The sequence below is a fragment of the Physeter macrocephalus genome, chromosome 12 (genome assembly GCF_002837175.3).
Source record: "Physeter macrocephalus isolate SW-GA chromosome 12, ASM283717v5, whole genome shotgun sequence".
NCBI classification, from domain to species: domain Eukaryota; kingdom Metazoa; phylum Chordata; class Mammalia; order Artiodactyla; family Physeteridae; genus Physeter; species Physeter macrocephalus.
This window is the reverse complement of record NC_041225.1, coordinates 45,757,272-45,782,671: the sequence shown is the minus strand read 5'-3', so window position 1 is coordinate 45,782,671 and position 25,400 is coordinate 45,757,272. Positions and strand designations below refer to the sequence as shown.

General features: G+C 54.1%; 2 protein-coding genes across 9 annotated transcripts in view; one reads left to right on the top strand and one right to left on the bottom strand.

Annotated features, from left to right (window-relative positions):
- Positions 1-1,929, top strand: part of SLC30A3 (solute carrier family 30 member 3) — a 19,261-nt gene extending 17,332 nt beyond the window's left edge. The window contains exon 9 of the transcript XR_003682250.2: positions 1,198-1,929. The gene's annotated coding sequence lies outside the window, so the exon portion shown is untranslated. The remainder of the gene's footprint in view (positions 1-1,197) is intronic.
- Positions 1,930-2,638: 709 nt separating this feature from the next.
- On the bottom strand, positions 2,639-25,392 carry CAD (carbamoyl-phosphate synthetase 2, aspartate transcarbamylase, and dihydroorotase). 8 transcript variants are annotated; one of them, XM_055089082.1, is made up of 46 exons: positions 25,348-25,392; positions 24,580-24,719; positions 22,260-22,389; positions 21,244-21,386; positions 20,930-21,071; positions 20,573-20,744; positions 20,184-20,369; positions 19,900-20,012; positions 19,683-19,736; positions 19,434-19,579; positions 19,046-19,177; positions 18,671-18,904; positions 18,324-18,545; positions 17,935-18,123; positions 17,565-17,689; positions 17,253-17,383; positions 14,461-14,573; positions 13,974-14,218; positions 13,511-13,757; positions 13,047-13,145; positions 12,634-12,858; positions 12,367-12,549; positions 11,920-12,138; positions 11,474-11,641; positions 10,679-10,861; positions 10,267-10,371; positions 9,592-9,831; positions 9,264-9,345; positions 8,797-8,963; positions 8,471-8,635; positions 8,197-8,328; positions 7,774-7,975; positions 7,208-7,398; positions 6,973-7,113; positions 6,651-6,752; positions 6,162-6,258; positions 5,827-5,877; positions 5,490-5,534; positions 5,213-5,382; positions 5,028-5,102; positions 4,288-4,500; positions 3,975-4,100; positions 3,621-3,776; positions 3,434-3,535; positions 3,155-3,249; positions 2,639-3,039 (listed from the first exon to the last, which is right to left on the bottom strand). In XM_055089082.1, exons 2-46 carry the CDS (start codon positions 24,703-24,705, stop codon positions 2,937-2,939), a joined length of 6,687 nt encoding a protein of 2,228 aa, XP_054945057.1. In that variant the 5' UTR covers positions 24,706-24,719; positions 25,348-25,392; the 3' UTR covers positions 2,639-2,936. The 8 variants fall into 8 exon arrangements, with proteins under 8 accessions (XP_054945057.1, XP_054945055.1, XP_054945058.1 ...); XM_055089080.1 differs by lacking the exon at positions 25,348-25,392 and adding an exon at positions 24,966-25,189; XM_055089083.1 differs by lacking the exons at positions 4,288-4,500; positions 25,348-25,392 and adding an exon at positions 24,966-25,189.
- Positions 25,393-25,400: the final 8 nt, after the last annotated feature.

Sequence of the window (25,400 nt, the reverse complement as noted above, 5' to 3'; positions counted from 1 at the left end):
GGGCCCAGCCGCTCCGCGGCATGTGGGATCTTCCCGAACTGGGGCACAAACCCATGTCCCCCGCATCGGCAGGCGGACTCTCAACCACTGCGCCACCAGGGAAGCCCGGTCAGACCTCTTTTCACAGGGGAATATATTTAAAGAGTTCATCCAAGAGTAAGTAAAAAAGAATGTTAATATGTGTAAAGTGCTAGAACAGTGCTTGGCACATAATTAGAGCCATGTTAACTTAAAAAAATATAGATCAGGGCTTCCCTGGTGGCGCAGTGGTTGCGCGTCCGCCTGCCGATGCAGGGGAACCGGGTTCGCGCCCCGGTTTGGGAGGATCCCACGTGCCGCGGTGCGGCTGGGCCCGTGAGCCGTGGCCGCTGAGCCTGCGCGTCCGGAGCCTGTGCTCCGCAACGGGAGAGCGCTGAGCCCACGCGTCCGGAGCCTGTGCTCCGCAACGGGAGAGGCCACAACAGTGTGAGGCCCGCGTACCCAAAAAAAAAAAAAAAAAAAAAAAAATATATATATATATATATATATATCGATCAAATCTCTTAAGTATCTCAGGAGGAAGGGAGACCAGGAAACTTTATTTTTTTTAACTTTATGTGGTTAATGATCATCACATGGAGCACATGAAGTTGCTTCTTAATGAATGTGGGACAGTCTCAGACATGGGTGTTTTTTTTAAAGGTCTGTTTTCATTTCTTGCTGATGATAGTCTCTTTTTACTCCCCAGTGTCATAAGATCTCCTTTCTGGTTGTAGGGGAAAGAAGTTTATTCAACTTAGAGCTGTGTTACAATTAGGAGAGCCAAAGAAAGGGTCAGGGCAGGGACACCTCCCACCACTTAGCAGCTGAGTGGAATGTGTGTGCCGCTTGGCGGCAAACGCCGCTTCTGCTGAGGACAAGCCTCCCTGAGTTCTGTGGGAATCTGTGTGTGACAGATTCCTAGTACTTGGGAAAATAATCTCTGATTTGTTCGAATAGCGTAAGAAGGGTAACTGAAGTCCTAGAAAGGAGTAGAAGCATTCTAGAAATGATACTCTCCTTTCCAACCTACCAGGTCCTCCAGGTACCTGAGGGAGAACTCGTCAGGGTCAGGGGTTTGGAAAGCCTGGGAAGGATTAACATTAGGGGGATTGGACACAGCTCAGCGACCCAGACGAGCAGATGATGTTATACCTAGTCCCACCCTTCTTCAAACAGTGCCTGTGGTTATAGACTCCTATTTCTGTTGGAATCTACATCCAAACCTCTTGGTCTGGCTCATCAGACTCTCAACCCTAACAATATGCCTAACAACATGGAGCAGAAAGGTCCTGCTGGGTCTAGGCGTATGTCCTCACTGTGCTGCAGACACAGAACTACCACTCCTATGTTCAAGCTGGAAGGCAAGATTCTTCACCCTCCTCCCATCCACCTGGCACAGCTTGCCCTTTCCTCGGGAACCAGCCCAAACCCCAACCCCGTGGATCCTTCTGACACCAGGAGACCCATGCTGGTCTCTTCTGAGAACCAGCTCCCCCCACACACCTTAGACTTGTTCTCTGGTTGTTTAGATTTGTGCGGCTTGTCTCTCCCACTGATTCTGAATGCCCTTAAAGCCTGAAATAACTTCTTCCTTTTTAACAGAAAGGTGAGTGTGAAGTCAGGTGGTCCTGATATTTGAATCCTAGCGATGTGACTTTGGTTAAGCCACCTGGTAATCTTCTGAGTGTTTCGCGTCTGTAAAATGGTTGGACGTTTGGCGTAGGATTAAATATATGTGGAAAGTCCCTGCTCATGCTAAGTTTTCAAAAAAACGAGTTCCGTCTCCTTTTCCCATCCCTGCAACTTGCTGATAGCTAACAGCTCTTTGCACAAAGCAGGTTCTTCCTGAATGATGTTGGAGTAGTTTGGACCATCGTGGGCCAATTCAATCTGTAGAAGTCGCTGGAGGTCTCACCACCTGAGAGGCCTCAAAGTTGCAGATGAGAATTACCTTGTTCATCCTTATACTCCCACTGCACATGGCGCTTTGTACCCAGAGGGTGTAAGTTGGCCTGCTGGATCCAGAAATTTAACGCTGCTGGAGTTCATGAAATGGAATAGCTCACACACTGAACGATCCACAGAAGCGCTAATGTGCAGACACCTGAGCTGCTCCACCTCAGCCCCCCCTTACCCTAGTCCAGGCTGAAAAATCCAGTGAGGCAGTCTCCCAGGGAGAGTAGGTAGGAGGGGCTCCTCCCAGTGACAGCAGCTGCAGAACTCCAAGCGAGGTTTTGAGGACGCAGCGGCCACCTCAGCCACTGAGGAGAGGACTAACCAGAGGAGAGAAAAGGCCTACGGGGTAACGAACACCACTAGCAGGACGCAGATGCTCAGCCCTCCCTTCGCCACGACTCATGCACCTGAATTGAGGATCGAGGGCTGGACACGTATCAGTGTAGTGCAGGCCGCAGAGAGCACCAACAGAATGGCACGTTCCTGCCCAGAACCCCAAAGAGCCACCACTCTGAAAATGGGGGACTGGCTGCTCCCCTGGCCAGAACATGAGCCTGCCCGGCAAGGCTGCTCTCGTTATTTGGGAAACTATTCTCGTTTTCTAGAAGAAAGCTCTGCCTGTTACACTCAACATCCTCTGCTGAAGCCAGGATACATGCAAGGAAGCAAGAACCGGAGGCAGCTCAGCTGTTTTACTAAGTCAGTGGAAAAGTAACAGTACAGATTTCAGGTGCAATAAGGGAGACGGGGCCGACCGGGCCCCAGCATCTGAGGCCCCACCCCCATGCTAGACAGCTCCAGTCCAGTCCAGCGTCTGAAGCGTGGTCCACATGTGTGTGCGTATGAGCACATGACCTATCTGGATGCCCCAAAGCATCTACTAAGTGTGCTGCCTCCGTGGAGGGCACCGGATTCCATGCCCAGCAGCTGGGCCTGAGAAGAGGCTGAGGAGTCGGGCCCTAGAAGCGGCCGAGCACAGTGGCTAACAGAGCCATGCGGATGTACATGCCATTCTCCGCCTGCCGGAAGTAGGCTGCTCGGGGGTCCGAGTCCACCTCCACACTGCAAGAGAAGGAAGAGTTACCATGTGGCCCAAGACAGCCTGAACAGGACTGAGTGCACTCCCAGAGCCAGACCCCCGCCCCCAAGCATGTCCTCGATTTTGATGCCATGTCACCTTATCTCATTGACTCGCGGCATTGGGTGCATCACCACCATCTTCTTCTTGGCCCGGGTCATGATGTGGGGAGTGAGGATGAACTGGCCAAAGCACTGCGAGGCAGAGAGGGGCCCCGTTAGCACGTCCGGGCAGGGGTGGCTATGAGCCCGCGAGCCTGGGTTCCACCCCCCTGGTCCTCGCACTCAGTTATCGCAAGCAAGGGACCCAGCCTTCCTGGCTGCTAGTCTGGGTGCCCAGCAGCTCCAGCCCGGGCTTCTCCTCAGCCCTCGTGCTCACAGCTTCATACTCCTGGCTAGAGCCGAAGCGCTCCTTCTGAATGCGAGTCATGTAGAGCACGTCAGTGTCGGGCAGCGCCTCCTCGATGCTCTCAAATTCCTCCTGGAGAGTGAGGCCCGGCCAGGGTGAGTGTGGTGACGGCACTGACCGCCCAACCCAGGTCCCCCACGGGCCCCCAGGGCCTGACCTGCTTGGTGCCGCGGGACGCCACGAAAGCCCGCACGTCGGGGGGCATGCGCAGGCTGGGAGGCGCCACGTAGCGCAGGCTGACGCGATACTGGGTGAGCAGGCAGGCCAGTGAATGCACCGTGCGTCCGTGCTTCAGGTCCCCAACCATTGTGATCTGGGGAGAAAGCCGGTCACCAAGAGGGCCCCCAGACTGAGCACACCCCCACCCTCATTTTAAAGCTCTCGGCCTCAGGACCAGAATGTAGGCCTCAGAATGCGGGCAACGTGCGCTGAAATGCAGAAACCACCTCCCCACTGTCCCCCTCTCCAGACCATCACCAGGCAGGCCTCCAAGCCCTGCCACCACCCTCACCGTCATGCCGTTGACCGTCCCAAGCTCCTCCCGGATGGTGAAGATGTCCAGCAAGGCCTGGGTGGGATGCTCTCCGACCCCGTCCCCCGCATTGATCACCGGCCTCCGGCAGTGCTTGGCTGCCAGCTGTGAACACGGGCACAAGGACGGAGAATCCTGTCTTCTGCGTCTCAGGGACCCCCACTCCTCCCGCATCCCCGCACCCATCTGGCCCGACTGAGACCTGCAGTCACAGGAAGTGTGGGCAGGGGGGGCCCTCGTGTCCCTGGGTCCAGCCAAATCAATCCTGCCCCGGCACACAGGCCGGCCTCACCTCCACTGCTCCGGGCTGGGGGTGCCGCAGCACCACGACGTCGGCGTAGCAGCTCATGGTCTGCACCGAGTCAGCCAGGGATTCACCCTTCTGGACGGAGGACGTGGCTTCTGAGAAGCTGAGCACGGCGCCCCCGAGCCGGGCCATGGCCGCTGCAAAGGAGCTGCTGGTCCGCGTGCTCACCTCGTAGAACATGGAGGCCATCACCTTCCCCTGGGGGAGGCGGGAGTCACGCGTGCACACGCGTGTTCATCTTGGGGAGCGCGTGGGCTGATGCCTGCCTCCCCAACTTATGCAGGAGGGGTGCTAGAACCCCGTCCCCCAAACCTTCCCATGACCTGTTGTAGCCTTGACATTTCCACCATAGTGTCACTCTGAGCTAAAGGTCTGCCTCCAAAAAGCCATTGTTAAGAGTCTGAACGAGACATTCATTCTCTGGGAGAGAAGAAAATACCCTAGACTTCTCTCCCACGAATACGTCAGCACCAACCAAGTGACCAGATCAGCGGGCCTGTGTGCTGGTGCTCAGGGCCTCGCAAGTCAGCTGAATACTGATCGGAGGAGGGCAAACACGGGGGCGGCCTAGAGAAGCAGGACCTCCCAGAGCAGGGCTTACCTATGGAGGGTGTGGACTCACACGAGGGGACCTATGGCAGGGGAGGGAGACCCCTCTGACCACTGCACAGCCCTGCTGACACGGGCCTGGATCCCCAGCCCACAGCCCTGACCCTGACCCTGACCTTGAGGATGTCGAGGCTCCGCTCCTTCTGCACCATCATGCGCAGCGTGTGTGCCACGTTGAACAGGTGAGACATCTAAGAAAGATCCCAACTCAGCTGGAAAGGCAATGGCCCCCAGGGGCCCTAGCCCCGACTCTCCAGGTCCTCAAAGCTCTGGGTATCCCCCTCCTCCCTCCCCCAGGCACCTGATCCTTGGTGAACTGCTGGACAGACAGGATATGTTGGCCCACTAATGAGTGCAGCAGGGGTGAGGTCTGGGGGTGCAGCAGGCCAGGGGTCCCCAGGTTCTGGGGCGACGCCTGTCTAGGTACTGGTGGTGGAGGGTAGCAGGTGCCATCAAGGGTTCCCATCAGCTCTGCAGAGTGAGGGACGGGGCAGAAGAGGCTGGTCAGAGGGTTCCTCCTACCCAGGCCAGATCAGAGAGGTCCCCAAGGTGAGCGCGTGTTCCGGGCCGTCTCTCACCTGGCTCAGCTGCCTTCCGGGAGGTCTTCTCCTTTGGCTCCTCAGCTACAAAGAGGGCAACAGGACAGATGTAAGCCGTGGCTGCGGTGTGTGCAGAGCCCCCCGCTTCCCCAGGACTCCGGATCACAGTGTCTGTGTTAAACCAACTCACACCACAGTAGCTACAGCAGGTTAGGTGAGGGCAGGAAGGACTGGCAGCTCTGGGCGCAGACACGTGATTTCCCACAGGGGCTGCTGTGTGTGACCGGTGGTGCCCTCCCGGGACCCTCCCAGTTGGCAAAAGGATCCTAGGCAGGGGGAACGGCCAGGCTCACACCAACCAACAACCTGGATTTACCCCACGCTCTGCTGCCCCATGGGATCCCAGCTCCCAGGCGGAGGAACACAGCTGCCCACAACAAAAAAGGGCCTGTGAGAAGAAGCTGTGGGATGCCTCCCTCATGCGGGGTGGGCTGATTTAGGCAAAGGGGGACACAGCACGTCAGATGAGGGCAGCAGGAAGGACAAGGTAAGTGGACAGAGGTGAGGTGCTGGGGGGCGCTGGGACAGTTCCTAGGCCACAGAGCCCCCAACCTCAGCCCACCTGGGACACTGCGGGGGAGAGGAGCCCATCCCGACACGTCTCTAAGTCCAGGTGGCCCCACCCTCCACGTCATAGGACCTTCCTCTTACCTGGCAAACCTGGGTCAGAGGCTCGGTGGATTCGGGGCGGCAGGTGGAAGCGGCCATCGGGAAGCGCTGGGATGCCCCGGCGGGGCCTCTCTGGGGTCTGGAGAGACAACACTGGGTACTGACCTGACCCTCCTCAAATTCAATCCCTCAAGAAAAGCCAAACTGCTCCCTGTCCGCTAGGATTCTACCTCCATCATGTCCCCTCGGCCCCGCCTCCCACTGGGCTGCCCTCAGCAGGCGCGGGCCCACTGGCCCCTCCGAGACGTCTCTCTGCTTGGGTTAATAACGGGTTTGTGTTTCCTGGGGGAAGGCTCCTAAGCTGAGAGTTAATTCTGTGTTTTGCAGTAGAGGGGGTAGGTGGTGAGGATTTTAAGTGTTAAGTGAGGAACGTTCCACCGCCCCGAACCACCAATGAAGATGTTTACGCTGTCAGCCCCGCCCCTGACTGCACCCCCAACCCCGCCCTCCAGCCCGCAGCAGCACGGATACCGTGGTTAGCTCACTGGCAGCGGGGGCCGAGGGTGTGAGCTGGGGAACAGCCCCCTGCGGCCACTTGCGTACATCCTGTCCATAGCCCGGCGGCACCAGCACCTGCGGACAGAAGGCAGGGGCGGGCAAGTGAGCCAGACTGGGGTCCTAAAGGGGTGGAAGCCAGCAAGAAGACAAAAACGCCCCGGGGACCTGCTCCCACCCGCACCCAGGGCAGCTGGACGGGTAGCGGGACCACAGAGACGTGCTGGGGTGGGAGGAGAACAGCATGAGCGGGTCACGAGCGGGTCACGAGCGGCCCGGGCACGGGCCACACACATACCTGCCCGTCAATGTAGGCAACCTCTCCTCGCAGGACCACACGGCGGACGGTGCCCTTCACCTTCTGCCCTTCAAAGGGTGTCCAGTGGGCCTTGGAGAAGGGCATGTGGTTGGGGACCGTCCATTCATGCTCCAGATCCACCTGCCAGAGTCACGGGTTATGCCGGGCACGGGCTGCAGCATGCAACAGCTCCCAGGGCTGGGGAGCCCCCGCCGCCCGGCTCCCATCCCCACACCTCCACATAGGTGTCCTCCTGCGGGGGCAGGTGGAAGATGCGCCGAGGGTTGTGGTGCAGTCGCTGCAGCAGGTCATCCAGGCTGAGCCGGCCCTCGCTCACCGCCGTCAGCAGGAGGGGCAGCATGGTCTCCAGCCCCGGGAAGCCGGGGGGTGGCTGGGGCCCACGCTTCTCCTCCACGGCGTGGGGGGCTGGGAGGAGACAGCATGGCCCTCAGGACCAATCGCCTCCGCACACGAGAGGTCACGCACGCCACCAGGATGGTGCCTCACTACCAACCCCGATGCTAGTTTTTTCCGGGAATCAGGAGGTAGGGAAACTGGGACTGCTGTCATCTTTGGGGGCCCACACCTTTCACCCACATTCTCTCCTTTACAGTTTACCCATTTGCTCATTCGTTCTTTCAGTAAATATTTATCAAGCACCTGTGACAGACTAGGAACCGTATTAGAGGCTGGGATCCTACCCAGATCAAGGCCCAGTCTTCACGGAGCCCAAGGTCCTTGCCCGTGAGGATGGGGCACGAGCCCGCCTGGGCAGAGGGGGTTCGGCCCGGGCCCTCTCACCATGGTCGGAGGCAAAGCAGTCGATGATGGCCATGTTCTCCCATAGGGCTTCCACGTCCTGCCGGGAGCCAAGCTCAGGCCGAACCTCCCCCTTCCCGGGCCCCAGATGCGCCAGGTCATCGCGGCTCAGGAACAGATGGTGGGGCGCCACCTCACAGGTCACCGGCAGCCCCCGTGCCTTTGCGGCTTTAATCAGCAGGATCTGGGGGAGAGCAGGGAGACCTCGAGGAGGCCTCCCTCCAGGCCCCACCCTGCAAAGTCCCCGCAGCCAACCTCCCCTCTCGGAGAGTCATGGGGCAGATGTGCTGGGTACGGGCTCCAGGCTCCCCTGCTCGTCCCCTGCCCCTCTCCTGCCCCCAAGGACTACCCTGGTCACCTGGAGTTACTGGGAAAGCAAGAGGGGCAGCTCTGCTGGGCTCTCACCTCTTCCTTCCGCGCCACGTGACAGATGTGTACCGAGCGCTGGGTCAGCTGGGCCACCATGAGGACGGCGGCGACACTCTGCCGCTCTGCGTGGGCCACGATGGGGAGGTGGGACGGCCACGTCTCGAAGTGCTGGGGGCAGGAAGAACATTCTGGGACCGTCCAGAGCCCAAGACCTCAGGGAGCTCCTGACTCACTGCTGCCAGCCCACTGTGCGGGGCCCTCAAGCCAGGAGATACTGGTTGGCTGCCTCCTCCCACCTGCCCACCCCTACCTCCATCCACTGGGCCACACTGTCCAGCCGCAGCTCAGAGAAGGTCTCATTGAGGTAGAGCTTCAGCCCTGCCGCGGACCCAGCCACAGCGCCCAGGGTCCCTGCGTTTTCCGACGAAGCTCCGAGGAATAAGGCATAGTCACAGCGGGCGCCGGCCTCTGCCAGCTGGAGGAGGTACATTTGAGATTAGGCCCCTCAGCACCAGTGCCAGCCTGGGACCCATGCGTGGCCTGGGCCCCTGGGGAGGGACAGAGGGAGCAGGGCTCAGGCAGGTGGGGAGGCAGGTGGGGGCACGCGGTCTCCGGGAAGCAGGGACAAGGGCGTACCTTCTGTGCCAGGGCCAGAGCAGGGGCATCGACGATGGGGGGCCGGGTATTAGGCATGGCACACACCATGGTGATGCCCCCGGCCAGGGCAGCCGCTGTGCCTGAGGCAAAGTCCTCCTTGTGTGTCCCCCCTGGTTCCCGCAGGTGCACGTGGACATCAATCAATCCTGGGAGAACACGGAGGCAGCAGATTAGAGGAAGATTCCGAGACACGAAGGGCATCAGGGAGGTGAACGGGGGTGGCAGGAAAATAAGCAGCGACTGATACAAGCGAGAGGTGGTGAGGTTCGTCACGGGCATCGTGGATGGAGGAATAAAAGAGCTTAGAGTGAGGAAAATTCTGGGCCCTCCCCACTCTGTACACTCCAGGGCAGAGTGGGCCCCAAGGCCATCCTTTGCTGCACCCAGGGTCCACGCCAGCTTCTACCAGTGTCCAGAAGCCAGGTTCTCTCAAGAGATGCACTTACCAGGTAGCCGCACGAGCTTCTGGGAGGTCATGCAGTCAACGTGCACCTTCAAAGGAGGGGCTGGCCCAATCTGTCCTAGGGCCTGCAAGGTGGAAACCACGGTCAGCTTTGACTTAAGGGCAGCCTGGGAGGTGCAGATAGGGATTGGGTTTTCCCATAAACCAGGCTTCTGCCTCTCTATACCCACCTTCTCTCTCCGCAGCCACAACGCTTGATTACTAGCATGGCTGTCTCGTACTGAGATTTCCCAGCCCCAGGGCACGCTCACTTCCCCCTCTTCCCCCACTGACACTGGCTGCCCCCTTCTCGGCACCCAGGCGTCAGTTACCTCCACAAACAGTTTAGTGCACTTGATATCGATGATGAGGGGCACGGAGAAGTCAGCGGCCAGGCGCCGGGTGCGGTAGCCCTTGGTGACGAAGGAAGAGAGACGCCGGCCCCCGGCCCCACGCATGGACAGGTTAATCACTAGCTCGAAGTTTTTCTCAGCGAGCTGCTCCAGGATACTTCGCTGTGGTGGACTCTCTCCATCCACTGCTTCTTCAAAGTGCCAGTCCACAGCCGTTACCTGTGGCCCAGAGACAAGGTAGGGGCCAACCCGAGCCTGGCAGGGGCCAGGAAGGCCAACCTGAAGGGAGGAGAGGTGGCCCAGGAGCCCATGAGGAGGATGGGGACCAGGCTACCTCTCTTTGCTACAGGCAAAGCATTCTTCTTGACAAGAAAGGTATCTACGCTACGGTTACCAAGGACTCTGCGGTATGAGCCCACACGTCACACAGAAAGATAAAATTCTGGAAGGAAACATGCCAAAACGTTAACAATGGTGGGGAGATCATGAGGGAATTCTTTTTTTCTCTTTGCTCCTCTGGATGTTCTACTGCTCTACATGGAATATATAATTTGTACAATGACAAGGAAAGCAGGGGAACAGGGAGAGAATTCCTGGGTGCTCTCACACCCTTGGAGAGCGCGCAGCGTGGGGGAGGGCGGGAGCAGCCCGTACCTTGACACCGTGCTCTGTATAGAAGTCAGCAGTGCCCAGACTGGCGTAGAGGCTGTAGCCCAGGCTCTCCAGCAGTCGCACAGTTGGAAGCAGCTCACTTTTGTTCTGAACCAAGAAGGAGGATGAGGCTGTGTTTCTCCCGTCTTCCACTTTAAGGTCAGCCCTGGCCCAGGGAGCCAAGGCCATCTGTCCCCCAATCTTCAGGCACCGCCCCCCCCCCCCCCCCACCCAGATTCTGTACCTTATAGCTGCCAATGGGAAGCAGCTCACTTTTGTTCTGAACCAAGAAGGAGGATGAGGCTGTGTTTCTCCCGTCTTCCACTTTAAGGTCAGCCCTGGCCCAGGGAGCCAAGGCCATCTGTCCCCCAATCTTCAGGCACCGCCCCCCCCCCCCCCCACCCAGATTCTGTACCTTATAGCTGCCAATGGTCAGCAAGATGTTCTTCTTGGGGATCTTAAAGCCAGTGCTTAGCATGGCCTTGAGGTAGGCCTCACAGCGGCTCTCCCCAAAGCCAGCCACCTCCCCGGTACTGGTCATCTCCACACCGAGCACCACGTCAGCCCCCGCCAGGCGGGAGAACGAGAACTGGGGCACCTGAGGAGCAGGAGGTGGGGGAGGCCCGGGCGTTGAGCGGCCCATATCCTGCACCAGTGGCGTGGCCTCAATCCCCTCTCTCGGCCTCCTCCAGACAGCGGGGTGAGCCTTCCCTGTGCTGCGCCACGTGAACCCACAAATCATCGGCTGCCTCCCAAACGTGCTCGGGCTCCCCTCGGTCTCCACGAGGCTACTCCCTGGCCTTGGAACACTTCCTCAACAAGCTTGGCCAATCTCAAATCTCACATCCTGACCGTCCTCCAAGGCTCATTCCAAATACCACTTCTTTTCTTGAGCCTTCTTGAGGGTCACCACCCTCTCTGGAAGTCGCACCTCCTTTAGCATTTTGTTTTTATCTCTACTATGCAGGTTTATCACACACTGTTCTAGAAACAAGCTGTTTTTGGACCCGACTTCTCTTGCCTCCCATCACTAGAATGGAAGCTCCTAAGGGACAAAGACCATCTTATTGCCCTGACGGCCCAGGAAGGCCTGGCCCACAGGAGGTGCTTGGTTTACACGTCGACTGACATACAGCTTGTGCAGGAGATGAACTCCCTCCGCTATTTGCCTCCCTGCTGACTGCTAACCTCGGGCTTCAGTCCTCCTTACCTTTACCCCCACGACTCCAGAGCCAGTCATGAGCCCCACAGGCTCCACTTCTTCCCCCATGATGACCCGCGTGGCCAAGGCTACTAGGTCCACACCCAGTGTCTTGGAGACGAAGGGGAAGGAGCGAGAGACACGCACGTTGCATTCAATGACCTTCAGCTGGTCGTCCTGGGCAGAGAGGGGTTGGTCGGGCCTTCCACAGGTGGGCTTGTGACACCACCCCAGTGACCTTGGCTCTTCCCCTCACTCCTCGTTCTGTGGGTCATCAGCCCGGGACAGGGGGCGGGGTGACTGTTACAAACCCTGACAATACTGTGGGCTCGAGCTGTGACCCTGCCCCTCCAGCTTCCCTCCTCCTCCGATGAGGGCTCCCTGGCACCAGGGCCGGCACAGAACAAGGAGGCTCCACGGACCTCTGGTCCCTGCCTTTAGCCCCCTCTTACTACCTTGGCAATGAGCTGCAGATTGAAGGGTCCTGTGACCTGCAGCTCCTGGCCCACGGCGTGCACGATGGCTTTGATCCGCTCCAGGGTTTTGGCAGTGATGTCCTGCGGTGGGGTCACCAGCGTGGCATCACCTGAATGCACACCTGCGTTCTCCACGTGCTCGGAGATGGCGATGGCCGCCACCACACCATCACAGGCCACAGCGTCCACATCAATCTCCTAGTGGGGGGCGGGGGGGGGGCGGGCGGCGTGCAGGGCAATGTGATGTAGAGCAAGGGCCATTTTCTTCTCCCGCTTGCCCCTGCAGGAAGCTTCCCTTCCTTTAAGAGCCCTGGCACAACCCATCCTATCCAGCCCCCTGTGCCTACAAACTTCTGTAGGACCAGAGAAGGGAGTCGCCTCCGAGGCTGGGAGCCTGCCTGCAGAGACCTGTCTGCAGCCTCCCACCTTGGCCTCCTGGATGAACTTGGAGATGACCACGGGGTGCTCCTTGGAGACAGCTGCCGCACTGCTCAGGAAGCGCTCCAGGTCCCCATCGGTGTAAGCCACATTCATAGCAGCACCACTCAGCACGTAGGAGGGGCGCACGACACAGGGGTACCCCACGGTCTGGCAGAACTGGCGAGCAGACTAAGGGCAAAGGGAGCTTAGCTGGGTTGCTCCCTCACCCATGACATCATCCAGCCTCCAGCCCCCCACCAGGCCCCAGCCCACCTCTAGGTCGCTGAGCTCCCTCCACTGAGGCTGGCTGATACCAATGGTGTCCAGGAGCCGGGAGAACTTAAAACGGTTCTCAGCCGAGTCAATGGCCTCAGGGGAGGTGCCCAGCACCCGGCACTGTTGCCGATGCAAAGCCATGGCCATGTTGTTGGGCAGCTGCCCGCCCATGGACAGGATCACGCCCTCAGGGTTCTCGAGCTCATAGATGTCCATCACCACCTACGGTGCAGGAGGAGAACCAGGTGGCGGTAGCAGACAGGGTCAGGGGTCTGAGCCTTCTTGCTCACCGCTCTTCATCCTTCACCCACTGCCCCTCAAACCCCACGAGTTCCAAAGAGTCTTAGGTCCGTCAGCCACTCCGACTTGACTAGCCTCCCAGGCTAACAGGCAGCCTTCATCCGTCTCACCTCAAAAGAGATCTCATCGAAGTAGAGTCGGTCACACATGTCATAGTCGGTGCTGACTGTTTCTGGGTTGTAGTTCACCATGATGGTTTTATACCCCATCTGCGACAGCAAGGGGAATGGCATTCAGCAATCAGGTGGGAAGAAGAGCACCGAGCAAGTAAAGCCAAAGCAGTACTTCAGAGAGTACCGCCTCAGCTGTCTCTGAAATTGCTGTACAGGACGGCTGCCTTGGGAGGGAAGTAAGACCAGCAAGGAAGGTATCGGAAAAGCAGATACAGAGTTCTGGAGAGGAACCACACGTGAGGCACAGGATGGCCTAAGGGGACCCCCCCAACCCGAAGCCCTGTGATAGATGTAAGGTGCAGCAATGACTAGAAAGTGCCAGGATTGAGTGCGGGTGGAAGGCAGTTGCCAAAGCTGATTAGAACAGCAGAGAAAACCGTATGAAAGACTAGCTCTTGGACCTTTCGGAGCTGCTGGATGCAGCCCACAGCACACCAGTCAAACTCGACGCTGGAGCCGATACGGTAGACGCCAGAGCCCAGGACCAGGACATGAGGCGTTCGAAAGCTGAGGTCATGGGTGGTGCCCCAGTATGTCAGGTACAAGTAATTTGTCTGGGCTGGCCATTCAGCTGCAACTGTGTCAATCTGCTTCACCGCTGGGCAGATCCCCAGTTCCTGACGCAGCTTGCGAACAGCCAGCTCTGTGCTAAAGAAGAAGGGTCAGAAACATAGGCCCTGGGAGTGGGGTATGGACCAAGAAGAGGGCGGAGATCCCAGGTAGGGATCAGAGAGGAAAATTCCCAGGGATGAAGGTCAGAGGCCTCCAAAGCTCCCCACTCCCTCCCCTCCGAGGGCCCCTCACTGGTACGAAGGTTCTCTGCCCGACACTTCTCAGCCCGAGGCCCTCCCCGCCATCCCTGACCTGAGAACTGCGAGGGCAATCTGCTTGTCTGAGAAGCCGAGGCGCTTGGCCTGCTGCAGCAGGTGTAGGGGCAAAGACTGTCCACGGTGTCGCTCCAGCAGCTGGGTGTGTGCTACGATCCGCTTCATTCGGTGCAAAAACCAGCGGTCGATGCGAGTAAGTTCATACAGGCGATCCACCGAGTAGCCAGCCCACAGGGCAGCTGCCACCACAAAGATGCGCTTGTCTGTTGGAGTCTCCAGCTCCTAACGGGGAGAGGGCAGACAAGCTAAGCCTCCGTTTCCTCATCTGTACAAACAAATCTAGTGATATGTCCTCATAATAATGAAAAATGAGAAATGAAGTCACCGAATTCTCAGCAAAGTGAAAACACAGCAAAGGTCCACAAGTGACGGGTGCTAGTATTACTGGTAACAAGCTCGGGCTGGGGACAGAGAGAAGCAGGGTCCGTTCTGAGGGTACTGCCAGGGGAAGGGGAGCCGCTTACCATATCACTGACGGGCTTGACTGTGTGATCAAAGCCCACGCAGTTCTCATCCACCATGCGCAGAGCCTTCTGGAAAGCCTCCTCAAAAGAACGTCCAATGCCCATGACCTCACCTGGAGGGATACCATGTGAGGACTGAGGGCCAGAGGGCAGAGGCAGCTGGGGGTGTGCTGCCCAGAATGTCTGTAGTTGTTTGTTTTGGGTTTTTTTTTGGCCTCAGCTTGTGGCATGCAGGATCTTAGTTGCCCAACCAGGGATCAAACCCACACCCCCTGCAGTGGAAGCTTGAAGTCTTAACCCCTGGACGGCCAGGGAAGTCCCCAGAATTTCTGTAGTTTACAGTCAAGTCCCACTGTGGTGGGATTTATGGTGTTTCATTGAGAATCTTACACTTGCACCTCTTCTCCCTACCATTTTCATGTTTTGTGTTCATTAGTGAAATGAAACTAAAATGCCTAAAATGCGAATGTGGATACTGGAACATGTTGCAGTTTTATCACAGAGGCCCCACCCATCCCTGTTGGGTTATCCAGTTATTCGGTTTGCTTTATTCATATTGTGATGATACCATCTGGGATCTGGCTCATCCTTTAAAACTTTTAAAAAGTCTGGATAACAAGAAGATGATCCCATTACTCTATGACTCCATCCAGAGCTAATCACATTTACAACTATCACTTTAGAGTACTTCCTGCTGGACTTTTTTCAAATATGTTTTATACGTGATTATAGTATACATACAACTTCTGTCCTGCTTTTTCCCTCATGGTAAGCTTGTTCCCACATTCTATGTCACTTTATTACCAGCAGTTTAACTCCTGTATGATTTACCATAATGTAACTGCTCACTTACTGTAAGACATTTAGCTTTGATGTGTTCATCATTCTAAGTGAGGCTGTGATGTTTTCCGTGCTTTAGGTTATCCTTAGGATACATTTCCAGAAGTGCATGGGCAATAGGTAAGATACATCTTCTGGCCTTTGAAAAGTATTAGTGGCTTTATAGAAGTTTGAACTTTACAATACAAAGTATAAATTTAACCAATCTTCTAAAAAGTGTGTATAATCATTTAAAACAATTTTTGCTAACAAGCAAAAATAATTATCTCATTTTAACTAGATTTCTAACTACTAAAAAGACGGAACTTCCCCCACCCCCCAGCTCTGCTTATTGATTTCCTATTCTATAAAGTTTTGTTCATGTCCTCTGACAATTTACCCTAGGGTCTTCATATGTTCCTTACCAAATGTATTTTTCTGTTTACAATCCTAATATTTGTTTCTTTAAAAAATTTTTTAAAACGTCAAGATGGTACCAGTAATGTTAAGTGGATGAGCGATTTTGTTCAATTCCTTTGTAATGTGGTTATATTATAAAAGTTTTTATCTTGGGTAAAAGAGAAACCCAATGCACTAATACATGCAAGCCTAGAAAAATCCTGGAATTATATATATCCCCAAATTAATCTCTGTATGACAAGATTACAGGTGATTACTCTTCTTTGGTTAAACTATCTTTTCTAATTTCACAATGATTCATGTATCTTACTTATATAATAAAAGTTACAAAAAGTTACCATGGCAGATCACACTCCAAGAACACTCAAATAGATGTAAGATACTTAAATGTCTCATCTAGAAATCAATTTTTGATTGTCCTATTTTCAATCCACTTCTTTTAGCCACAATTTATGGCTTCATTCCCATGTTTATTATAATTTTTACATAACAGAAATTCATCTCCAGAAGGAACTTGGCAGTCTTGTAAGATTTCTAAAAATTCTGAAATCATATCTGAGCTTAGACTTACGTATTTAAAGGCTACTATTGCTCTTAATGGAAATCTGAAGCACAGTAAAATGCTATTATCCTTACCTGGTGGCACTTTCGTACAGGCTCATGCTTGTTTTAATGGAAACACTTTGCAGGACAAACTAAGGCAATTTAAAGGGTCAGTAAAAGGAAGCATACTAACTCAATCCCAGCATGCTCTCCACTGCTTGGAGGCTGACCATCATGCCCATTCACTATTCATTACTAAATGTCCCTGTTTTTATGAAAAGGTGTCTGATGTCCTGCTCTGATCTTAGACATTGTATTAAAAGACATTTCATTTAGTGACCATGGCAGGAAGTGCCCAGAGAAGGAGATACGCTCAGCATGGCTGCCACTGCGCCGACTTGGCCTTACAAGTGTTTATAGGAAAACAGCAGTCGTCATTTCCCTGAAGCAATCGGTATTTAAACGAGCATGGAGAACAAACTGTCACTGGTATTAACAGCCTAGTGACGAGGCCATGGGCACAATGCCATGAAATGCCTTGGACGGAGTTTCATGGAACTGGTCTCACCCATGACAGGCAACGTACTGTAAACAGAGGAACAGATGCAACTAGCAACGGATCTAGTTTTCCGTTCTTGGCTCCGCCCTTTACTCAGGCACACACTTTTCTTCTGTGGGCACCTGTTTACTCATTTGTAACATGAGAGAAATGAGACAGTCCAATGGTTATCACCCCATCCCAAGATTTTTGACATGCCATCTGGGGAGTGGAGGTAGCATGTGTATTCTGACAGATTTCCAGATGCCTTTAATTCCCGCCCCTGAGGAGGACTGCTATCTTAGTTGGAAATATCCCTATTAGCTCTGAGAAACCGTGTTCCCAAGGAGCGGCTCATATAGGAGCTGAAAGATCATGCCAGGGAACTGACTCTACGACATTCTAGATTGTTGGGACATGTGGGACCCCATGAGGTGATCTGGGGAGGGATCTCTTGGGATGTGTCTCTCACCGACACTCTTCATGCAGCTCCCAATCTTTGTGCTGACGCGGAGGAACTTGCTGAGGTCCCAGCGAGGAATCTTCACCACACAGTAATCCAGGCTGGGTTCAAAGGCTGCTGTTCCCCCTGTCACCGAGTTCCTGGGAGCCATCAGGTGAGGGTGCCAGAAGGACAGAGCAGGAGATGTAAATGGTGAGCTTCCAGGTAGTTCTCTCCATACCACACATCCAGGCCAATGTCCTTTCCACGTTCCCTGTCCCATAAATGTTTGTTTTAGCTCCCCACCACCTTTCCTTCCTGATCGCTCCCCAACCCTTGTACCTGAGTTCAGGTAGAGGGATGCCCAAAGCCAGCTTGGCTGCCACGTAGGCCAGTGGATAGCCTGTGGCCTTACTGGCCAGGGCGGAGCTCCGAGAGAGCCTGGCATTCACTTCAATGATGTAATACTGCAAAGAGAGAGAACAGAGAAAGAGTTACCAGATAACTGGCCTAGAAGGCCTGCCTAGGAAAGGTCTCAGAAAGGCAGGAAAATAAAGCAGCATCCTCCAACCCAAGGCCCAACCCTACCGAAGATAATCCCAGCTTCTACTCCAGGGTCTGTAGGGTTAAAGGGCCTCTTGGCCTAGAGGCCCCAAAATTATGGAAGGTGGTCCAACGGCTACAGTATCAGCTCCACGGCCTAGAGTCTCACCTGCTCAGACTCAGGATTCAAGGCATACTGCACGTTGCACTCCCCAACAATTCCAAGGTGCTGAGTCACCTTGATGGCCGTCTGCCGCAGTAGCTGGTACTCCCTGTCATTCAGCGTCTGGCTTGGAGCCACCACTATGGACTCCCCAGTGTGGATGCCCAGTGGATCTAGGTTCTCCATGTTACACACCTGCGAAGGGAGAGTCCCAAAGCGGTCACTGCCAAAGGGAGTCAGGAGAGGTAGGAGGCTGCATCCCAGGGTTCTGTTGCCTCTGGAGACGCACCCATCCTGGGTCTGAGGGACATTGAACTCTCAAAGATTATCAGCTGGACCCCGGCTCTTACAAGAGCTCATACTGCCTGATGCTATGCCCCTCCTCCGTCACTCACCGTGACACAGTTGCCATAGGTGTCTCTCACCACCTCATATTCAATCTCCTTCCATCCTTTCAGAGACTTGTCTACCAGCACTTGGCTGGTATGGGCAAAAGCTGGGGCCACGAGAGCAGAGAGCTCCTCTTTGTTAGAGGCAAAGCCAGAGCCCAGGCCCCCCAGGGCAAAGGCTGCACGCACCAGCACAGGGTACTCCAGTCTCTCGGCAGCTGCCTGGGCCTGCAATGAGCAGAGACAAACAAACGGATCAGGCCTTGACTGCGTGCTGCACAGAGGGCTCCTGGACCCGGAGAGAATACGATGTCAAGGAAACGACACCCGTCCACCCCAACCATGCCTCGAACCTGCTCAAGAGAGTTTGCTGCCTCACTGGGGGCCACGTGCTCTCCGATCTCGGCCATCCTGGAGGCGAAGGCGCGCCGATCCTCAGTCAGCTCAATGGTCTCCACGGGTGTGCCCAGGACCCGGACCCCATACCGAGCGAGCACCCCAGCCTTGGTCAGCTCCACACCACAGTTCAGAGCTGTTTGGCCCCCAAAAGTCAGTAACACGCCATCTGGGCGCTCATTACGTATCACCTGAGGGAGGAGAGAGTAGTAATAGGCATTAAGACTCTGGGGTTAGGGAGTGGATCAAAGAAGCTGGAAAAACCCAGAGTGACACGGGATCCCCCCGCCCACGTGGGTCCCCTCCTCAGTCTAGCCTCACCCGAGTCATACCTGGGTTACGTAGTGAGGTGTTATTGGGAGGAAATAGACCTTGTCAGCCAGCCCCTGGGAGGTCTGCACGGTGGCAATGTTGGGGTTGATCAGCAACGTCTGGATGTTTTCCTCCTTCAGGGCCTTGATCGCCTAGGGGGACAAAAAGGGCATATCAGCCTTGAACGCAGAAGCAAGATTTTCAGTCTTAGACCAGTATTTCTCTTCCTCTTCTCCCCTCCCTGGACTCTCAGTCCCTAAAAACCCATGTCTGTTCCTCACCACCTCACTTTTCTGCACGTTCCCCAGATCTCCTGGGTCACTGCTCCCTACAACTAATGTTCATGCCTCAGCCCTATCTGCTCCCGAGGGCCACACACCCAGAGGGTCAGGGACACACGTGCTTTACCTGAGAGCCTGAGTAGTCAAACTCTCCGGCTTGGCCAATGGAGAGGCCCCCTGAGCCCAGAATCAGAACCTTTCGTGGTGGTGGAAGCCCAGAGCCTGGGGTGGGAATCCCAGGGAGACAGAGGCGCTCAGCCAGCCGCTCTCGAACTATGGAGGCAAAGAAAGTCATAGAATGTTAGAGCTCAATGAGACCCGAGAGGTCATCTAGATTAACCCCTCACTTTACAGAAGAATCAAGAGCAAGTCATGCCTCTAAGGAGTGGCGGAGGCAGGACCAGGAGCCAGGACTTGTGATTCTGGGTTCCTTTGAATAGAAGAAGCATAAATGAATCATCTTGGCCTGACTGCCTCCCCACCCCTCCCGCCTAACCTCCCAAACACCTATCAGTTTCCCGAGACAGGTCCGTCTTATGCCCCTCCTGGAGCCCATTCTTAGATCCACAACCCAGTTCTACTTGAGTGCTTACCTGTCTGGCGCCCAGGGTTCCTGGTGGTGGCTTCTTTCACAGTGTCCAGAAAAATATCAAAAAGAAGTTCCATATCTGAAGGGCCAGCTTGGTGCTCTGGGTGAAACTGAACACTGTTGAAGAGAGTGGATCACGAAAATTGCCATCATCATCGGCAGCCTTGGAGGTAGGTAGTGGGAAAGATGACGGGGGCCACTGCTGTGCTTTACTTTTTGATCTTCAAGTCCCAGTGGGCTTCAAAGCTGTACAGATCCAGTCATCATGCCAGAACCACCCAGGCTCACCTGAAGAAGGGCAGGCTCTCATGCACAATGCCTTCATTGGAGTGATCATTGGCGTTGGTGAAAAGAGGAAGCCAGCTTGCTGGCAGTGAGTCTGTTTCCACGGCAAACCCATGGTTCTGGGATGTTAGAAAGCAGCGCCCAGAGCCCACCAGCAAGCATGGCTGGTTATGGCCTCGGTTCCCATATCTGGAGATGGAAACGTACTGAGTCACAGGCCCCTCTCCCCCTCCCTTCACTACTGTACCAAACCCAGCTCTTGCGGATCTCACGACGCTCACCAACCCCCACTCCTATTTCAACACTAATGAACACCAACTCTACTCCCATTCCCAAGACTCCCCACACCTCATGTCAGAGGTGTGGGCACTTCCTCTCCCCACAAGTCCCACCTCATCTTGTAAGTCTTGGCCCCAATGGCTAAGGCCAACAGCTGGTGTCCCAGGCAGATCCCAAAGACAGGTCGGGGGTTCGGTTCAGATAAGACACGGCTCAGTGTGGATACCACGCTGGGATAGGAGGCAGGGTCGCCAGGGCCATTACTCAGAAAGAGACCCTCATACTCTGAGTGGGCAGAAAAGATGATGTCAAAACCCGTGGTTCAACTAGAGAGAAACACCACTAGAGCAAAAGCCCTTATCTCCACCTTCTTCCCTGCAGCTCATGTTGACTTTCAGCAACTGGACCAAGGGCCAGATCTTCCACCCATGCTGTTTGTCTGTGACCTTGTACAGACCTAAGCTACTCACCCTGACTGTCTAATGCGTGATCCCAGGGTACCACAGTGACCTCTGCCCCACGCTGGCACAAGCATCGGATCTGGTTATACTTGAGGCCACAGTCCAAAGCAAGGATCCGAGGGGTACCCCCTGAATTGAATACCCGTGGAAGCTGAGGAATAAAGGGCAATGGTTGACAGCTGTGATTAGTAGGTATAATATGCACACACCAATCCCTACCTTGGAGGCCTCTTCTGGTTCTCCCTCAAGTGTTCACCCCCCAGTATGGGCAGAATATAACTACTGTGCTTAGTCTGGAATACTCTCCCACTCTACCTCTGTACCTTAATGGAGACCTCCGGCACCAGGGCGCGGGCATTGGGGTCCAAGAAGGGCAGGGTTGAAGGCTCTGTCCCATCCTGGACCAGCTTTCCCAGCAGAGACCCTTGCTCTCGCAACTTCTTAGTCAGCTCCCGAGTGTCCACTCCTGCCCAAACAGCAGACTCTGAGAGATCACTCCCCCAACGCAGTCACGCATGACGTCAGACTTCCATTTCAGAGCCTGAGTCACACACTGTGACTGTTCTATGGGCATCAAAAATCCCGGGCTATCCTGCTGGAAGTACCCTACCATGAAGTACTCTTGCCCCCAAATATCACATATGAATTGAACCACCACTCCAGATCTGTTTACAGAAAATAATACCAAGGGACAAAAGAACACGCTAAATGACAATACAGGAATGTAATCGATAAAAATGCAGACTGTGGGGTACTCTAAAGGAAAATCAACTGTTTGTGTCAAATAGGTTACAAGGCTCATAGAGTAAAGATTATCAACCAAATGCAATGTACAGACCTTGTGTAGACCCAGATTCAAATAAACAAACAGTTTTTAAAAAATCAGAAAATTGAAGAAATTTTAAACATTCCTTGTATATTTGATATTAAGGAATTACTGTTAATTTTTTAAAGGTTACGGTAATGTTACTGTGATCATGTTTTTACAAGGATTTTTTTTTTCATAGCGATTGAACCATCTGTGGATGAAATGATATTATGTCTGAGACTTGCTTCAAAATAATCTGGGAGTTGTAGTAGTGGTGATGAAATAAGTTTAGCCCTGAGTGGATGAAGCTGGGGATTCATTATCCTATTCTCTCCTTTTGCACGTTTGAAATTTTCCATCTGAGTGAGAACTCAGTTCCTTCCCCCAGCTCCAGCCGGCAGTCTAAAGCTTTCGAATCAGGTACATTGTATCACAGTCTTGGACTCAAGCCCCAAGAGTCCACAGAGTCCTTGATTCTCTCCATCTGGGTATCTGTGCTCCACTCAAGACACCCCTGTGCTTGCACCATACCTTGTAGGCCGGGTATGCCATGCTGTTGCAGCCACTCATGCAGGGTACGGGTGGCACTCCAGTGGCTGGGTGTGGGGCAGCACTCTCCTACCACCAGTCCTGCCACGTGGATCCCCGAGGATTCAAACCACTGTCGATGGGAGGGGGAGACTGTGAGGAGCCCAGGGCCACACACCTCCCTGCAGGGCCATGGGCCCTGTACTTCAGCCACACTCAATGACCTGTCATTCCTTTAACATGCCAAGCACCTCATGCTTTTGCCTTTTATCAGCAATGCTGTCCCCCGCATGAAACACTGAACACATGGGCCTGGGGTGCCTGATTAGTAATTGAAATGACATTTTCCTTTTCCCTTCCTTTTCTTCTGTCCCCTTGTCCATGAAGTCACCCCCATTCTCACCCACTGCAGCTTGTGTCTCCTCCTTAGAGCTCACCTAAGTTCGCTTTGTTTCTACTTGACTTGCTATTTCCATTGTATTACAAATGTGTCCAGATGTCTTCACCAGAGAACTATGAACTCAAGAGCAAGGTACCTGACACACGATAGTAGTCAGTGTTTACTGAGGGCCCACTTGGTGCCAGGCATTATAATAGATGCTGGGGGAGGAGCCTGAGCATAAAAAAAGACAAGGTCCTGCCTTCAGAATGTTAATTTGCTACCTAAGGAACCAGAAAATTAACAAAGTAACATAGATAAACAAGATCATAATCACAGGATGTGATAAAAACATAGTGTAGAATAGGCAGGGGCACAATACCTTACTAAATAAAAACAAAGCTTCAGGGTGCAATACTAAGCATTATACGACCCCCCCACCCCCACCCCCCACTTCCTAAGGGATTATCATTTAAAAAAAGGTAATGTTCGGCTTCCCTGGTGGCGCAGTGGTTAACAATCCACCTGCCAATGCAGGGGACAAGGGTTCGATCCCTGGTCCAGGAAGATCCCACATGCCACGGAGCAACTAAGCCCGTGAGCCACAACTACTGAAGCCCGAGCGCCTAGAGCCCGTGCTCCGCAACGAGAGAAGCCACCACAATGATATGCCTGCGCACCGCAATGAAGAGTAGCCCCCGCTCGCCGCAACTAGAGAAAGCCCGCATGCAACAACGAAGACCCAACACAGCCGAAAATAAAATAAAATTAAAAAATTAAAAAAAAAAAAGGTAATGTAAATTTGCTGCTCAGTGTAAATTTGCTACTCGATAGATAAGCTTATAATAACTAAGTAGAGAAACAGATTGTTTATCTAGAAGAAAGTGGCATATTTAAACTACATCTGCTTAGTGGTGGAAGGTTTAAAGAAAGATGAATGGGATCTGAAGGCTAGTTTGGCAGAACCCTCCATGGCTAGGTGTCTGCACATGGACAAGTGCATTTACAGCATATGTGCTGCAGAAGCATCCATGTTGGGCTGGTGGCTCCAGGAGGCCTTACTCACCTTGGTTCTGTCAAGGCCTCAATCTTGCAACTGTATAAACTCAACTTTGACATTGTATCTAGAGTTGACAAAGCTGAAGACTTACATCAATTAACCAAGATAGTGCATTATAAACTAGAATGCAGTGAATTTATACAGAATGCAGTGAATTTATGTGATGAGGAATGGTTCTTCCAGGAATACCAAGCATGTCTCTTTCCTAGAATTTCCTTTTCCAAGTGTCAGGGTGATTGGGAAAGCATATTAAGAATTAAAGGCTCAGTAACCCTAGAATTAGGACAAAGTAAGTTTTGAAAAATACTGCACTGGAGGCTATAGCTACTCTACAATTAACTTGTGTTGATTTTTTTTTTTATTACTTCAACTCTCAGAGGGCAACTTAGTTTCCAAATTCCAGACGAGGAGGAATAGGAGAAACCTCACTGAGAAGGAAACTGAGTTTCTTATCTACATGTTAAGAACTCTACTGAAAAGTGGTAAAGAATGAGGCAAGGTAAGGAAAGCAGGTTTAGAAGATGATAATCAACTTCATTGGTTTGGTAGGTGAACTGTGACCTGCCATCACTGAGAAGGGTGTGACCCTAGTTTCCAGTCTCTTTCCCATTAATATATGCACTCTTAAAGCACTGCTCCCATCACATCACTCTGCTGCTAAATAATTTTCACTGGTTCCTTACTAGAGCCCAGACTCTTCGCCTTCGCCTCCAGCACTCTGTGCTTCTCAAGGTGTTACCTAACAAACCCTGCAGAGTGCTTGTCTATCACTTTAGTGTATACCTGCTTTCTCCAGAATGCCTAGCGGAATGTCAGTGTCTTCACTGACAGTTAACAATTACTGATTTGAAAACGAATGTAGCGAAAGCATTGGATGTGGCTACCTTGCTGAGCCCGAACTCATCCACTTCATCTGGGGGAATGCCGTAGTTACCAATCAGAGGATATGTCAGCACTAAGATCTGTGCTTTGTAGGAAGGGTCAGTGAGGGCCTCGGGGTAGCCGACCATACCGGTTTGAAACACTGCAAGAAAGAGGCAGAGCTGGGGCTTAGGCTGGGCACTCTTCGGAGCACTGCCCCGAGCGAGGAGAATGCCCCAGTGGAGGCTGACTGCCCTGACCATCAGGGGGGATACAAGGGGCCGGGATGGGGAATGGCGGGGGAGGGGGTGTGCAGGCGGGAAAATGGCGGGGTCTGGGCAGGGCAGGCTGGGCAGAGAGGGGCAGCAGAGAGTGGGATGAGGTCGGCAGCCAGCCCGGACTTGCTTACCCACTTCCCCGGCAGTCGACACAGCGGCCCCAAAGGGCTGGCCCCGCAGGACCGACCCGTCCTCCAACACCAGGGCCGCCATGGGAACGGAGCTCAGAGGCCGGGGTGATTACAGAGAAGCGAGAAACGCAGCAAGCCCCAGCGGATGCTAGAACCACGTGAGGACGGCGCGCCCGTAGTCGGTCCACGTGGCTAGCCGCGCCGGTGTCTGGATCAAGGGCGGCGTGGACCGCGCAGGAGCCCAGGCGCTCTGGGCGGCGGCAAACTGCGGCGGCGCGGGCAGCTGGCGGCGTGAGGGGCGGGGCCAGGAACGTGAGGGGCGGGGCCAGGGCAGCGACAGGGTTGGGTCACCTCCACTACCCTGCACGAAGCGATGGGATACCTGAGAAAACCCGTTCTCCCAAAGTAGCCTTTCCCACGCCAACCAAGAGACGA

Coding starts and splice junctions, on each gene's coding strand:
- CAD (XM_055089080.1), bottom strand. CDS start 25,047: ATGGCGGCCCTGGTGTTGGAGGACGGGTCGGTCCTGCGGGGCCAGCCC. Junction 18,546..18,670: donor CAGCAAACTCTCTTGAGCAG/GTTCGAGGCATG, acceptor TGCTCATTGCAG/GCCCAGGCAGCTGCCGAGAG. Junction 10,372..10,678: donor TGACCATTGGCAGCTATAAG/GTACAGAATCTG, acceptor TTCTTGGTTCAG/AACAAAAGTGAGCTGCTTCC.